The sequence below is a fragment of the Cynara cardunculus genome (assembly GCF_001531365.2).
Source record: "Cynara cardunculus var. scolymus isolate 2C chromosome LG 5, CcrdV1, whole genome shotgun sequence".
Taxonomy (NCBI): Eukaryota; Viridiplantae; Streptophyta; class Magnoliopsida; order Asterales; family Asteraceae; genus Cynara; species Cynara cardunculus.
The window spans coordinates 3,831,198-3,843,648 of NC_037532.1; the positions used below are offsets into that span (position 1 = coordinate 3,831,198).

Here is a 12,451-nt window from a genome sequence, read left to right on the forward strand (position 1 = left end):
ATTTGGAGACGCATGAATGAAGGAGAAGAATACGTGATCAATGAAGGAGAAGAAGACGTGAAAACGTGAAGATAAACATGGTTAATTAAAATAAAATAAAAATTATAAAAATTACTTAATTACATTACTGCCCTTATTAAATTATTTATATATAATAAAAGTTAATTTATTAATTAAAAAAGTTTGTGGTTATTAAGTTGTTCTCGCGTTTTCGTAAATCACAGGGATTCTCGTTTGAACCTCCACCTATATATATATATATATATATATATATATAATTAGTTATTCTAAAATAAATAAAACTGATTGGGTTTGTTCATGTAGCATTCTCAAATTAACAAAAAGTTGGGTTGGGTCGTAGACTTGCGAACCGTGGCCCTAAAAGCAAAATTAAAGAGTGGTCCTTTTTGGCCCAATGGGCATTGTTTCAAAGGTAAAGTTGTTCTTTTTTCATCTCTTTTATTTAATACAACTCATAGCTTATTCAGTGAAGGAACCATTTACTAAACACTTACCTGGTAAGCGTTTACTAATAAAATTTAACACTATCATTTACTTACCGGATAAGATTTTAGTTCACCAAAACGACATTGTATGCAACAATTTACCCAGTAAGCACTTACAGTGGTAAGAGTCGTCGCCTTCACTTACCGGGTAAGATCAAGGTCCTTGTCTCGCTCTTACTAGGTAAGATTCTTGGTTCTTACCATATTCATTCGGCAAGGTAATGTAACTTGGTAAGCACTTACCTGGGTAAACGTTTAGTAAACGACCCCTAAGTATAACATGTTTCATTGGTGGAAACCGTAGTGATGATATGCACTCTGGGGGTATTTCACCAGCGGTTGAAATCGCGAGGTCTTTATTCACCATAGCATTGATAGAGATCTTTGATGGAGAGTTTGCCCAAAGGCTTTCGGGGTAGCATTTTACCGATTCAATCGACAACGAAGTATGAAACAAAAACATTTCCGTCATCAGCGTCTGAGTTATTAGTTTCTTCGTCACCAGGGCCATAATTGTCCCCCTTGAAGCAGCACATGTTGATTGAGATCGGGCTTCTTCCCGTAGGTAAACAAGGCAAGGCATTCAGTTGCAAGAGCAAAAACAATAAAGCCGACACCTTCAGTCGACCTAGTTAATTAAGAATCATAGCCGGTTCAAGCAAATCAGATTCAAGACGCAAAATAGAGTTTCTTAATAACCAACATCCTCCTCACAGTACACAGTACGTTCGAAAGTAAGTCTTTTAAAGCATGGATAAAAATAAAATACACTTTATTCTAATACAATATGCTTTTATCTTAGATGTCGTTTATGTAACACTTATCAAGTAAGGGGTTGTTACCAAAGGGTCTTTGGTTTAGCGGTATCGTAGCCCTTGGCCTTTTAGAAGGTCAGGGGTTCAAACCTCACCATAGGTGAGGAGGGTGTGTGAGTTTATTTGTTGCATTTGCCGTATATAAATATTATATACTTCAAAAAAAAAAATCAAGTAAGGAGTTGTTTGTTTATCTCTTAATAGTTATATTAAGAGACAACATCTGAATCATTAAGAGATAAATCTTGTTTGGCAAAAAAAAAAGTTTGTCTCTTAATGGTTCTAAAACCATTTGAATAATTTTGTATCATGAGCTTCCCTTAACCATTCAGCGCCGTAAATTCAATGTAAACAATTACCAAACAATTATATTTCATGTTTTACTATATTATGAGAGCCTCTTAATCATTCTGAACACTTAATCATTATGCACCAAACCATTCAGCAACTGCCAAACAGACCATAACACTTATCATAAATCATATAAACAAAGTATAAAAATGAATGAATTTGAACCAATAAACGAGATTAATCAATCTCGAGTTAGAGCCCATAAACGAATATCGTGCTCGAACTCGAACATTGAAATCGAACCCCGCTATAAAAAAGTTATTCAAACTCGAAGCTAAAATTCAATTTTTATTAATAGTAAATAAAAAATAACAGAAAAGGAAAAATATTAATCGAGTTCAGAAACGGTGCCCTAAATAATTTTGACTATAAAGTCACCTATACCGAGCCGCATTACAGCAACGCAGCGCAGCTGAACGCACAGCTAAGAGCAATCGACTTCATCGATAAATTTCAGCATCAGAGTCGGCCAAAATAAAGAAGATTTCGATCTTGACGGTAATTTCGATCATTTCACCTTCTTAAATTATCGTCTGCAGTAATGTTTGCGGTTGATCATCTCTTCTGATTGTTGATTCTCAATCGATTCAGTGAATTTTATGTGACTTACGGTCTCTGTTGAAAGTAGAAACTAGGGTTTATCGTCTGAAAATGAGTTAGAGGATTGTTTTTATTTTGTTAAAAACTATTAACTGTTTGTTTGAGTTTTGTTATCATGGTTCGATTTATTTCAAAATTTCCAGTTAGTAAACTGTGTTATTAACATTATCGTTATTCATTTACTTGATGTTAGAAATTTGTAGTTGATTTACTCTCATGTGCATCATAATGATGGTTATGTTCTTGTTTTAAGTAATGGATTTTTTGATGTTATATTATTATGTTTACATTTCTTTGTTTTTCGTTGAGCAGAAAAGCTTAGAACTGGGGATATTTCAGATTTGATAAGATGGCGGAGGAAGAAAATCGAATCGAGTTGAAGGATGAAGCAGCAGCTGATGTAATTCTAACATATTCTTTTTATCTGATAGATGTTTTTTGTGTTTGTTTAGAGGTATTATTGTATCAAGCAGTAATCAATGGGCATGATAACAAAAGAAACTGTTTGGTTTTTATATAATATAATGGGTTCATAAATTTTCATTCCAGTTTGGCGAATGAAAATTCATTCCCATCATTTTCATACCCCCATCCTGTACCAAACTGCCCCGAAGGGGCATTTGATGGTATTTTCTAATAACTATGCGTTCATGGTTAGTTTTGAAAGCAATGTATCTGATGCCATACCCACCCTCAGCAATGTATCTGATGCCATACCGACCCTTACCTTGTTATCTTTAAATGGTTTAAGGTTAGTTTTGAAAGCAATGTTAGTGCTATCATTGTAGTATCTGATATGAGAACAATGGTTCTTATGGACGAGATGATGGAGAACGCCCATTTTTACCCATGATAAAATTATATCACATTTCATGTTGATTTGTTAGAGATGTTTACTCTTCTACTTGTTTACAGTACACATACATTATTTTTGGTCCTTGAAAGATCTATTCATTGGTATGTTAACATGATGCAGCTTGCACCCTTTGATCCTTCGAAGAAGAAGAAGAAAAAGAAGGTTGTTATCCATGATGCTGCTGACGATTCTGTGGAACAGTTGGCTGAGAGAACTGAAAGCCTATCAGGTGATAATTTTGACAACCAACTTGCACATACCGACACCCTATATGTATGTGTGCATATAAAAATACACGGAAAAAAAGTTTCACATTGTGATACAAATATATATTAATCAACACCTTAAAATTATACCCAGATGAAAAAAAGATCATGGGAAACAATACCTTAATGTAAAAGTTCTCAAGGTTCGGGTTCTCAGTTGATTATTCCTCTATATATGCACCGGCATGTGTATATATATTTATTTACTAGGTTCGATTCCGTGTATTACACGGGGTAATTTGAAAAAATTAAATCATGTCAGGAACTTATCTTATAGATATGAATGATCATTGAAAGTGCGATACTACTTTAGACTTGTACTCTGAAAAATGAATCTTCAGACTTGTATTCTGGAAATAACTCTGAAGTATAAAATCAATCCCATTAAATTAGAGTCTAGACGTCAGAGTTCGGGTGAGCTAAGTCTGAAAAGAAGACTTCAGAATTCGGGTGAGCTAACTCTGAAGAATGACTTCAGACTTATACTCTTCAGAATTGTAGAAGACTTTAGAGTTCAGACTTCTAAGGGCCCGTTTATCAAACGCTTACCCGAGTAAGCGCTTATCAAGTCACATTACCTTATCGAATTAATATAATAAGGACCAAGAATCTTACACCGGTAAAAGCGAGACAAGGTCCAAGAGTCTTACCCGGTAAGTGATGGCGACGACTCTTACCACGGTAAACACTTATCGGGTAAATTGTTGCATACAATATCGTTTTGGTGGACTAAAATCTTACCTGGTAGGTAATTGATAGTGTTAAATTTTATGGTAAGCGCTTACTGGGTAAGTGTTTGGTAAACGTCCCTTAAGTCTGAAAAAGAAGACTTCAGACTTCTAAGTCTGAAAAAGAAGACTTCAGACTTCTAAGTCTGAAAAAGAAGACTTTAGACTTCTTATTCCAAGTATAAAAAAAGACTTCAGAGTTCAGACTCCAGGGTTCGGGTGAGCTATGTCTGAAAAAGCAAACTTCAGATTTCGGGTGAGCTAACTTTGAAGAATGACTTCAGACTTGTTCAAAAGGGACTGAACTTGTAATTAAGGTATACTTGCGTACCAATTGCGCAATATACGAAACTTATATATGGATCTCGGGTCTATAAAACCAACCCGTCTTTTAGGGTTTTATACATCAAGAACATGTCTCTTCTATTCATCGCCTCATGTTCTTAGTGCAAATGGAGACTGAAGATGAATTTAATCGTATTTTTGTTTCTTCTCTTCATTGTTCATTGATTCGAAGCTATCGATAGCCACGAATCATGGAACGATAGCTATCACTTTCAATATGATTGTTTTCTTTTTGTTTTTGAATCATTTTTGAGATTGAAATTACGATCAAACTTTTGGTTGACCGTAGATATGATGGCAGCAATGTATTAGCTCTATCTGATCTCTCTAGATTTAATACCGTGATGAAATCGAGTTTTTTAAGCTTTTTAGATATGAAAATTTGATTGTTGATTGAACTGGAGAATGAAGTGATGATCAATAGATTCCCTATTGGTTTGATTGGCCAGAATGATGGCGAAATTCGTATTAGTCTATCTGATCATTCTTCTTTCAAATCTGATTTTATTTACTTTTTTTTTTGGTATCGTTTCAGTATTTTGAACATCTTGATGGAAGTTTATTGAGCTCAACAGTTTTGTTAGGGTTTATGTTCCTTTAATTTTAAGCCGTTTTATGGGTTGTTTTTGACTTCAGATGTGATTTCTACTGAACTGAAGGAAAATTTAGAAATTGGAATAGAATATTTTCACAATGTATTAGCTTTATCCGATCTTTTTCGATTTCATACTGGTGATGAGATTGAGTTTTTATTTTAAAGTTTTTGAGATATGAAGATTTGTTTATTGATTGAAGCGGAGAATGAGGTCCGATTTCATAGTTGTATTCTAAGCCTGGGAAGTAACTATCTGAACCAGACCAATTCAGAGTTATGTTGCAAGTCTGGGAAATAACCAATACCTGATGTAGTTCAGACTTCACAATTCAGACTTCATTTGAATTCCTATATTTAGACTTAGAAGTCTGAAAGACACTTCAGAGTTAAATTCAGACTTGCAACTCTGAATTTCCCAGACTTCTATGTCTGAAAAAGTTTGTAGAGATCAAACTTGTAAGTCTGAGGAATGGAAACCCAGACGTTTGCTTATTTAAGTCTTTGAAAAGAAATCCCTTTTCGTACGGAAATCAAATTATGTTTACAGGGACAGATGTCAATTAAATAGGCTCATTTGAACCAGTAATATAAATTGTGTCTACATACACGTTTAGGCGGGGAAATCCTTATAACCGTCGCACAATAAGACGACATGTACTTGACATGCATTACATCTTTCTCTCTCCTGAATTATAATCTAGGATGTACTTGACATGCAGTTTCTGAAGGTCTTGAACCTACGTTTGCTGGTTTAAAGAAGAAGAAAAAGAAGCAGGTTGGTAACTGCGTTCTCCATAGTGTGCTCACTATACTGGATAAATGGTTTTTCCATATTGCTGGTTTGAGATTTTTATAAGTTCTAGGTAGAAACCGAACCCTTGGATGAAGAGAAAGAAAATGCTGGCGAAGATATAGATTGTAAGAAGCTCTTTCAGTTAAGTTATTGTCTTCCATCATGTTTATCTTGAATGCTTGAACATGTACTCTGTATGCTTTCTAGATCCTATTGGAGAGGACGAGGAAGGAGAAGGAATTGTCTTACAAGAACAAAAACTTCCATGGGAAGGGACCGACCGTGACTACAAGTATGAAGAGGTATATAATCTTGTGGAGTGCAAATAAATTTATGATACTTTTTCTTGGTGATGGTGGTGAAATGACTAATGTAAAATTTTCTTATTCAATTTGTTGACTTGTTGATATTTTTTGTTTATCGACATTTATGCAGCTTCTGGGCCGAGTCTTCCACATTCTTCGTGAGAATAATCCTGAGCTTGCTGGAGATAGACGAAGAACAGTCATGAGACCACCACAAGTTCTTCGTGAAGGAACAAAAAAGACGGTTTTTGTGAATTTTATGGACCTTTGCAAATCGTACGTCACCACCTGATTGTTTCACATTTTTCCCGTTGTTTAATATTTACAATTTCACATAAAAAGAAGAAAATTTGAACATGATAATTACACCCTGTTCCACATACTGAATGTTTACTGTTTGCATCCATCAGCATGCACAGACAGCCAGAGCATGTTATGACCTTTTTGCTGGCTGAATTGGGTACAAGTGGGTCACTTGATGGCCAACAGAGATTGGTAGTCAAGGGAAGATTTGCACCAAAAAACTTTGAAGGGATTCTGAGGCGATATGTCAGTAAGTTGTCAAAACTCTTGATGGTCTTAGTCTCTTGTGGAAGTTTGTGGTTTTTACTTCATTTTTTGCACGTTTTAAGGTTGAGACTACTTTCAACCCGTTTCTTTCATACATAATATGCATAATGCATCCGACCTCTCTCTCTTCTCCAAATTAGATTAAGAGTGTACACAACTACTCATGTTGTTATATCAATATCCGTCGAAGGTTCTGCTTCTTGTTTGACTTAAGTGCACCTGATGTATATGTGTATATATATATATGTTGCATCAGTTCTGTTACTAATTATATAATTATATACGTCATTGGCTGATAAATATCTGTTTACAGATGAGTATGTCATCTGCAATGGTTGCAAGAGCCCAGATACAATTCTTTCAAAGGAGAATCGCCTTTTCTTTCTCAGATGTGAGAAGGTATGTCATAACGCTTAATCTCTCTCACTACTCTTTTCTAAAAGAAGAATATAGAAACACACTACAGTTGGCCTATGATGAATGAAAGTTTTGCCTACATTGTCTAATTGTTTACCATGAAGAGAAAACTAGTGATTTCTGAGGCTTTTCTTTCAATATACAAGCATTTGACATACTATATGATCCATTAGTAAAGGCCTGTGATGAATAAAAGTTTTGCCTACATTGTCTGATTGCTTATTATGCAGAGAAAACTAGACTCTTCTGAGGCCTTCCTGAATATATAAATGCACCATTTATAATAAAGGCCTTTGATAAATAAAAGTTATGCCCACATAGTGTGATTGTTAAGAGAGATATAGACTTGAGCTCTTTTTAATGTATGCACTGTCCATGTAAGTAAAGGCATGTGACAAATTGAAGTTTTGCCTACATTGTCTGATTGTCTACAATGAAGAGAAAACTAGAAATTTCTGAGGTCTTCCGAATATATATATGCATACTAGATATGGTTTATCACCAAAGGTCTCTGCCTCTGGTTAATAGAAGTTTTGCATACATTGTCCGATTGTGTGCTATGAAGAAAACAATGAGAGTTCTGAAGATTTTTTTTCAATATACAATCATTCAACATTCTTTATGATCTACTAGTTACGGCCTATGATGAATAGAGTTTTGCCTACATTGTCTGATTGTTTACTATGCAGAGAAAACTAGACTTTTCTGAGGCCTTTCTGAATGTATAAGCAAAATAAGTACTGTCTATAGTAAAGTCTTTGATGAATAAGAGTTCTACTTACATTGTCTGATTCTGTGCTATGAAGAACACTACGAGACTTTCTAGGCCTGTTTGAATACATACGCATGATATATATATATATATATATATATATATATATATGGGAAGGCCTGTGATGAATAAAAGTTTGCCTACATTGTCTGATTGTTTAATATGCAGAGAAAACTAGACTTTTCTGAGGCCTTTCTGAATGTATAACCAAACCATGTACAATATTTTAGTGAAGTCTTTGATGAATAAAAGTTCTATTCACATTGTCTGAATTCTGATCGTGTGCTATGAAGGAAACTATAGACTTTTTAGGCTTGTTTGAATACATACACATGCTCTCTCTCTCTCTCTCTCTCTATCTATATATATATATATATATATATATATATGCAAAGGCCTGTGATGAATAAAAGTTTGCCTACATTGTCTGATTGTTTACTATGCAGATAAAACTAGATTTTTCTGAGGCCTTTCTGAATGTATAAGCAAACTATGTACAATCTACCAGTGAAGCTTTGATGTATAAATGTGCTATTGATTGTGTGCTATGAAGGACAGTAGAGTTTTTACTTTTTAGGCCTTTTTGAATACATACACATGCTATATGCAAAGGCCAGTGATGAACAAAAGTTTTGCCTACATTGTCTGATTGTTTACATTGAAGAGAACTAGAGATTTCTGAGGCCCTTGTTAATTATATAGACATACTAGATATATTCAACCACTAAAGGCCTGTGAGTGGTTAAATACGCTTTTTGTCCCAAAATAATTGTCCACATTTTTGTTTTAGTTTGTTCCAAAATAATTGTCCACATTTTTATTTTAGTTTGTCCCAAAATAGTGTCCGCATTTTTATTTTATTTTGTCCCAAAATAATTGTCCACATTTTTANTTTTTATTTTAGTTTGTCCCAAAATAGTGTCCGCATTTTTATTTTATTTTGTCCCAAAATAATTGTCCACATTTTTATTTTAGTTTGTCCCAAAAGAAGTGTCTACTTTATGATAACCCTAAATAAGGAGATGGAAAAATTCATTTCTTGTTCTGTTATTAAGGGTAGATTCCACAACAAATGCATGCTCATAGGATGTATCTCGATGAGGAAACATTTGTATATTAGTTCAACGGACTTCAACGAAGGCTTTATAGAATGAGTTAAGGTTGTGACGGGGGCGATGATTAGGATCTGCTATGCCACCAACCTATTTATTTACAATTTCCTTTTTTATGCTTATGTTTTGGCACGTGAATTGGAGGAAACAAATGGTTCATAATTTGTTTAAGTTGATGACCAATGAAGGTCCCAAACCGGATCTCATTACATGGAACACTTTGTTGCTAGGGTATTGTACAGGCTGCAGGATCCCTCTTGCACAAAAGCGTATCACCTAACGAGATCCAGTTTGGGACTTCATTGGTCATCAACTTAAACAAGCCATCAACTTCCTTTGATTTACGTGACAAGGCATAAGCGTAAAAAAGAGAATTGTAAATAAATAGGTTGGTGGGATCATCGATTTTGATCATCGCTCACATCACAACCTTAGTGCTTTTTATAGTCTTCGTTGGAGCACCCGTGAGCTAATATACTTCTTTTATCGGGATACATCCTACGAGTATGCATTTGTTATAGCACTAAACGTGCATCATCCTAACGATATAAAGTCCATAAGGTTTTGAATCAAGTTACTATAAATCACGACATCCAATGGGATGCCTTTGTTAAAGACCATAATTCGGCAGCTTGTGAAAGCTCTATCTAGCTTTCCATCGAGGGGGAGACCTTGAATGATGGTCCCATATGTAACAACATTGGGTTTACATTTTCTAGTTTTTTCATTATGGACGTTTATTTTGGGACAGGAGTAGAAATTATGCTTATATTGTCTGATTAAGAGAAAATTAGAGATTTTTGAGTTCTTTTTTAATTTCATGTTTACATAAATGTACTTATTTCTTATAATTACTAGTAATGGCCTATGATGAATTAAAGTTTTGCCTACATTGTCTGATTGTTCGCTATGCAGTGAATTGAAAATTTGTGAGGCAAACGATCTTGGTTATTTTAGAAGTTGATTACGCATATAAGGGACTAATTGAATGAGAAGTACAAATTGCTTGAGAACCAAGTTTTCATGTGTTGTAAAACAATGCATGTGAAAATACCGTGGTGTTTCACAATGTGATTGATATTAGTATTATTTATGTTAGTATTGTCTAAATCACGATGTGAAACAACACAAGATCATTGGTTCTCATGGTTTTAAACATTTTTGTGGTTCTCATTTGATTATGCCTCTATGCACATATTAATATGCACTTGTTGGTCTAAGTAGGATGAGAACCCAATATATCTCATACACAGGGGAGGGTATATATATCGTATATAAACCAGATCAAACGAGCCCAATATATCCCAACTGTTGAAATGAAGTTATGCATTGCTTTCGGTGCCTAACCAACTCTTGAAGCTCTAATTATATCCATTATCTTTTTTGTAGTGTGGTTCAGGAAGGTCGGTTGCTCAAATCAAGGCTGGTTTTGTGGCTCGTGTTGGACGTAGAAAAGCTGGGACGTAGTTGGATAATTCTCTCCTGTACGCTGAAACTGTGAAAACCTTAAATGCTGCTAAGCGAGTTCATATCCTGTCCATGCCTCTTATGTGCAGTTTTGTTTACTTGTGTGTGAATCTTGCATGCTTTCTGTATTTGAATTTGTGTACTCTTGACCCCTTTTGGCAACTTGGTTAATAGTTACCAAAGTGGGTGATGGTCACAGGATATGCGAAATGCTAAAAAGGTATGTTTTTAATGTTGGGATCATTTAGTTGTCTCATGTTATCGGGAAATACTAAAGCTCAGGTCGTGACTTTGCTTCCTTTTACTTCATTGGCATTTAGTAGGAGTTTATTTGGTTGGTTTTTCATTAATAAGCTGTGAGTCTCATTAATCTCTTAACAAACTGACCCTAAAATACCTTGACATATAGGTGGAAAAGTTATCAAAAACTCAAATCTTCCAAAAAAAATTACATTTAACTAAGATTCTTTATTCGGAGATTACCTGTTGATTATATTAAATATTTTATACATGTAATAAAATGCTATTTTCTCATAAACTTTAACATCAAGGTTTTCTTATTGGTAAAAAAGTTGTTCCTTTCACGGGTAATCATTTTTACGGAATTCTCTAATTTGGAGCATTTCACAGTCATGCTTTCTTTATTTTGGAGAATCTTTTGGAACTAGAATTTATCGAAATTCTTGATTTTCTTTGTCTTGAAGAATTTCTTAGATTAGAAACCTATTATAAGTAAAAAAAAAAAACCCGAAGTTTAGATATTGTTTTCTTATCATTTCAATCGAAAATTGGTTCAACGATGTTGTATTGAAGACATCGGTTTAAAAGGTTCAAATGCTCATAAAAAGTCCAATTATGTTTTCTTTATCAGAACGTTAATTTCTCAAGAGCCTCGTGAAACTAGTCTGAAGTCGAATTATGTAGAAAACAATGGTGGACCCAGAATATAAAACTGGTTTCAACATTCACTAAAAAAACCAAAATTTTTAAATGTGAAAACAATGTCCACAAAATGACAAATACACAATCATTTATAAAGACATAAGATAATAGCTTTTTGAAAAAGAACCTGTTTTCAAGTCAAGTAGACACTGCTGAGGCATGATACCATTACCAATTGCCACCCCTTCTTTATTTTTTTATTTGTATAATGACTAATTAATATGGTTAACTAAAACTAGGAGAAATTGCATGAAAAAATAACGTATTTTAACTTGATTCTTATTTTGGGTTATGTACTTTTAGAACTTTCATTTTGGTACATAAGATGTAAAGTTTTAAATATTTAAGTACTCGAGTAATCGGTTGAAGCATTAACTGATACCATAATGATGTGACAAGTGATATGGTATGTAACTCAATATTATTTGTTGACATGGTTAGTGACATGAATTTTTTTTAATCTAAAATTAGTCTTCAACGGGTTATCCGGGTACTTAAATGTTTAAAACCTTATATATTAGGTACCAAATTGAAAGTTTTGAAGGTACGTTACCCAAAACAGGAATTAAGTTAAAGTACATTACTTTTTCATGCAATTTACCCATAAAATTAAGTTAAATTTGTTAGATTATTTTTACTCTTGTTTTGTTTATTTTGTAGTATAAATTTAATTAAAATCTGACGAAATGATATAATTAATTTTGATTATAGGACCATATATGTAAAAATATTTTATTTAGAAGAACGAAAGTGTAAAATGTGTAAAAAAATTAAATTATGTTTATATGTAATTTACAAAAATTACAAATTTTTGGTATCGTAAATCAAAGCGTTTGAATTGTAATTCCGTCGTAATCTAGAGGACATTTTTGAAATAACGGAAACTTGTTTGAAACAAGATACATGTTTTTGGTGTGAATTTTATGTTGACGAGGCGTAGCTTTCTCTCTTGGTAGCAAATCTGATGGGTCTATCCCTGAATCCCGATCACATATTTGTAGGAGATTGAAA

General features: G+C 33.8%; 1 protein-coding gene and 9 non-coding genes across 10 annotated transcripts; all 10 read left to right on the top strand.

The window, feature by feature from the left end:
- The first annotated feature begins 2,072 nt into the window (after positions 1-2,072).
- LOC112512386 (eukaryotic translation initiation factor 2 subunit beta-like) lies at positions 2,073-10,802 on the top strand. The gene is made up of 10 exons (XM_025118325.1): positions 2,073-2,170; positions 2,585-2,672; positions 3,249-3,357; positions 5,782-5,837; positions 5,926-5,980; positions 6,063-6,157; positions 6,291-6,436; positions 6,571-6,713; positions 7,044-7,129; positions 10,421-10,802. Exons 2-10 carry the CDS (start codon positions 2,622-2,624, stop codon positions 10,496-10,498), a joined length of 819 nt encoding a protein of 272 aa, XP_024974093.1. The 5' UTR covers positions 2,073-2,170; positions 2,585-2,621; the 3' UTR covers positions 10,499-10,802.
- On the top strand, positions 4,871-4,954 carry LOC112513873. The gene has a single exon (XR_003069338.1). It is a non-coding gene; the product is annotated as a small nucleolar RNA Z102/R77 (small nucleolar RNA).
- Positions 7,196-7,278, top strand: LOC112513865. Its single transcript, XR_003069330.1, has one exon. It is a non-coding gene; the product is annotated as a small nucleolar RNA SNORD34 (small nucleolar RNA).
- Positions 7,322-7,404, top strand: LOC112513866. Its single transcript, XR_003069331.1, has one exon. It is a non-coding gene; the product is annotated as a small nucleolar RNA SNORD34 (small nucleolar RNA).
- Positions 7,531-7,613, top strand: LOC112513868. Its single transcript, XR_003069333.1, has one exon. It is a non-coding gene; the product is annotated as a small nucleolar RNA SNORD34 (small nucleolar RNA).
- LOC112513863 lies at positions 7,782-7,863 on the top strand. Its single transcript, XR_003069328.1, has one exon. It is a non-coding gene; the product is annotated as a small nucleolar RNA SNORD34 (small nucleolar RNA).
- On the top strand, positions 8,033-8,114 carry LOC112513864. The gene has a single exon (XR_003069329.1). It is a non-coding gene; the product is annotated as a small nucleolar RNA SNORD34 (small nucleolar RNA).
- On the top strand, positions 8,311-8,392 carry LOC112513862. Its single transcript, XR_003069327.1, has one exon. It is a non-coding gene; the product is annotated as a small nucleolar RNA SNORD34 (small nucleolar RNA).
- LOC112513859 lies at positions 8,528-8,608 on the top strand. Its single transcript, XR_003069326.1, has one exon. It is a non-coding gene; the product is annotated as a small nucleolar RNA SNORD34 (small nucleolar RNA).
- On the top strand, positions 9,893-9,970 carry LOC112513867. Its single transcript, XR_003069332.1, has one exon. It is a non-coding gene; the product is annotated as a small nucleolar RNA SNORD34 (small nucleolar RNA).
- Positions 10,803-12,451: the final 1,649 nt, after the last annotated feature.

What these genes read in the sequence shown, in the direction of transcription:
- LOC112512386 (XM_025118325.1), top strand. Translation starts at nt 2,622, where the DNA reads ATGGCGGAGGAAGAAAATCGAATCGAGTTGAAGGATGAAGCAGCAGCT. An exon ending in AGGATGAAGCAGCAGCTGAT is followed by an intron (nt 2,673 to 3,248) that starts GTAATTCTAACA and finishes AACATGATGCAG; the next exon opens with CTTGCACCCTTTGATCCTTC. An exon ending in GTGACTACAAGTATGAAGAG is followed by an intron (nt 6,158 to 6,290) that starts GTATATAATCTT and finishes ACATTTATGCAG; the next exon opens with CTTCTGGGCCGAGTCTTCCA.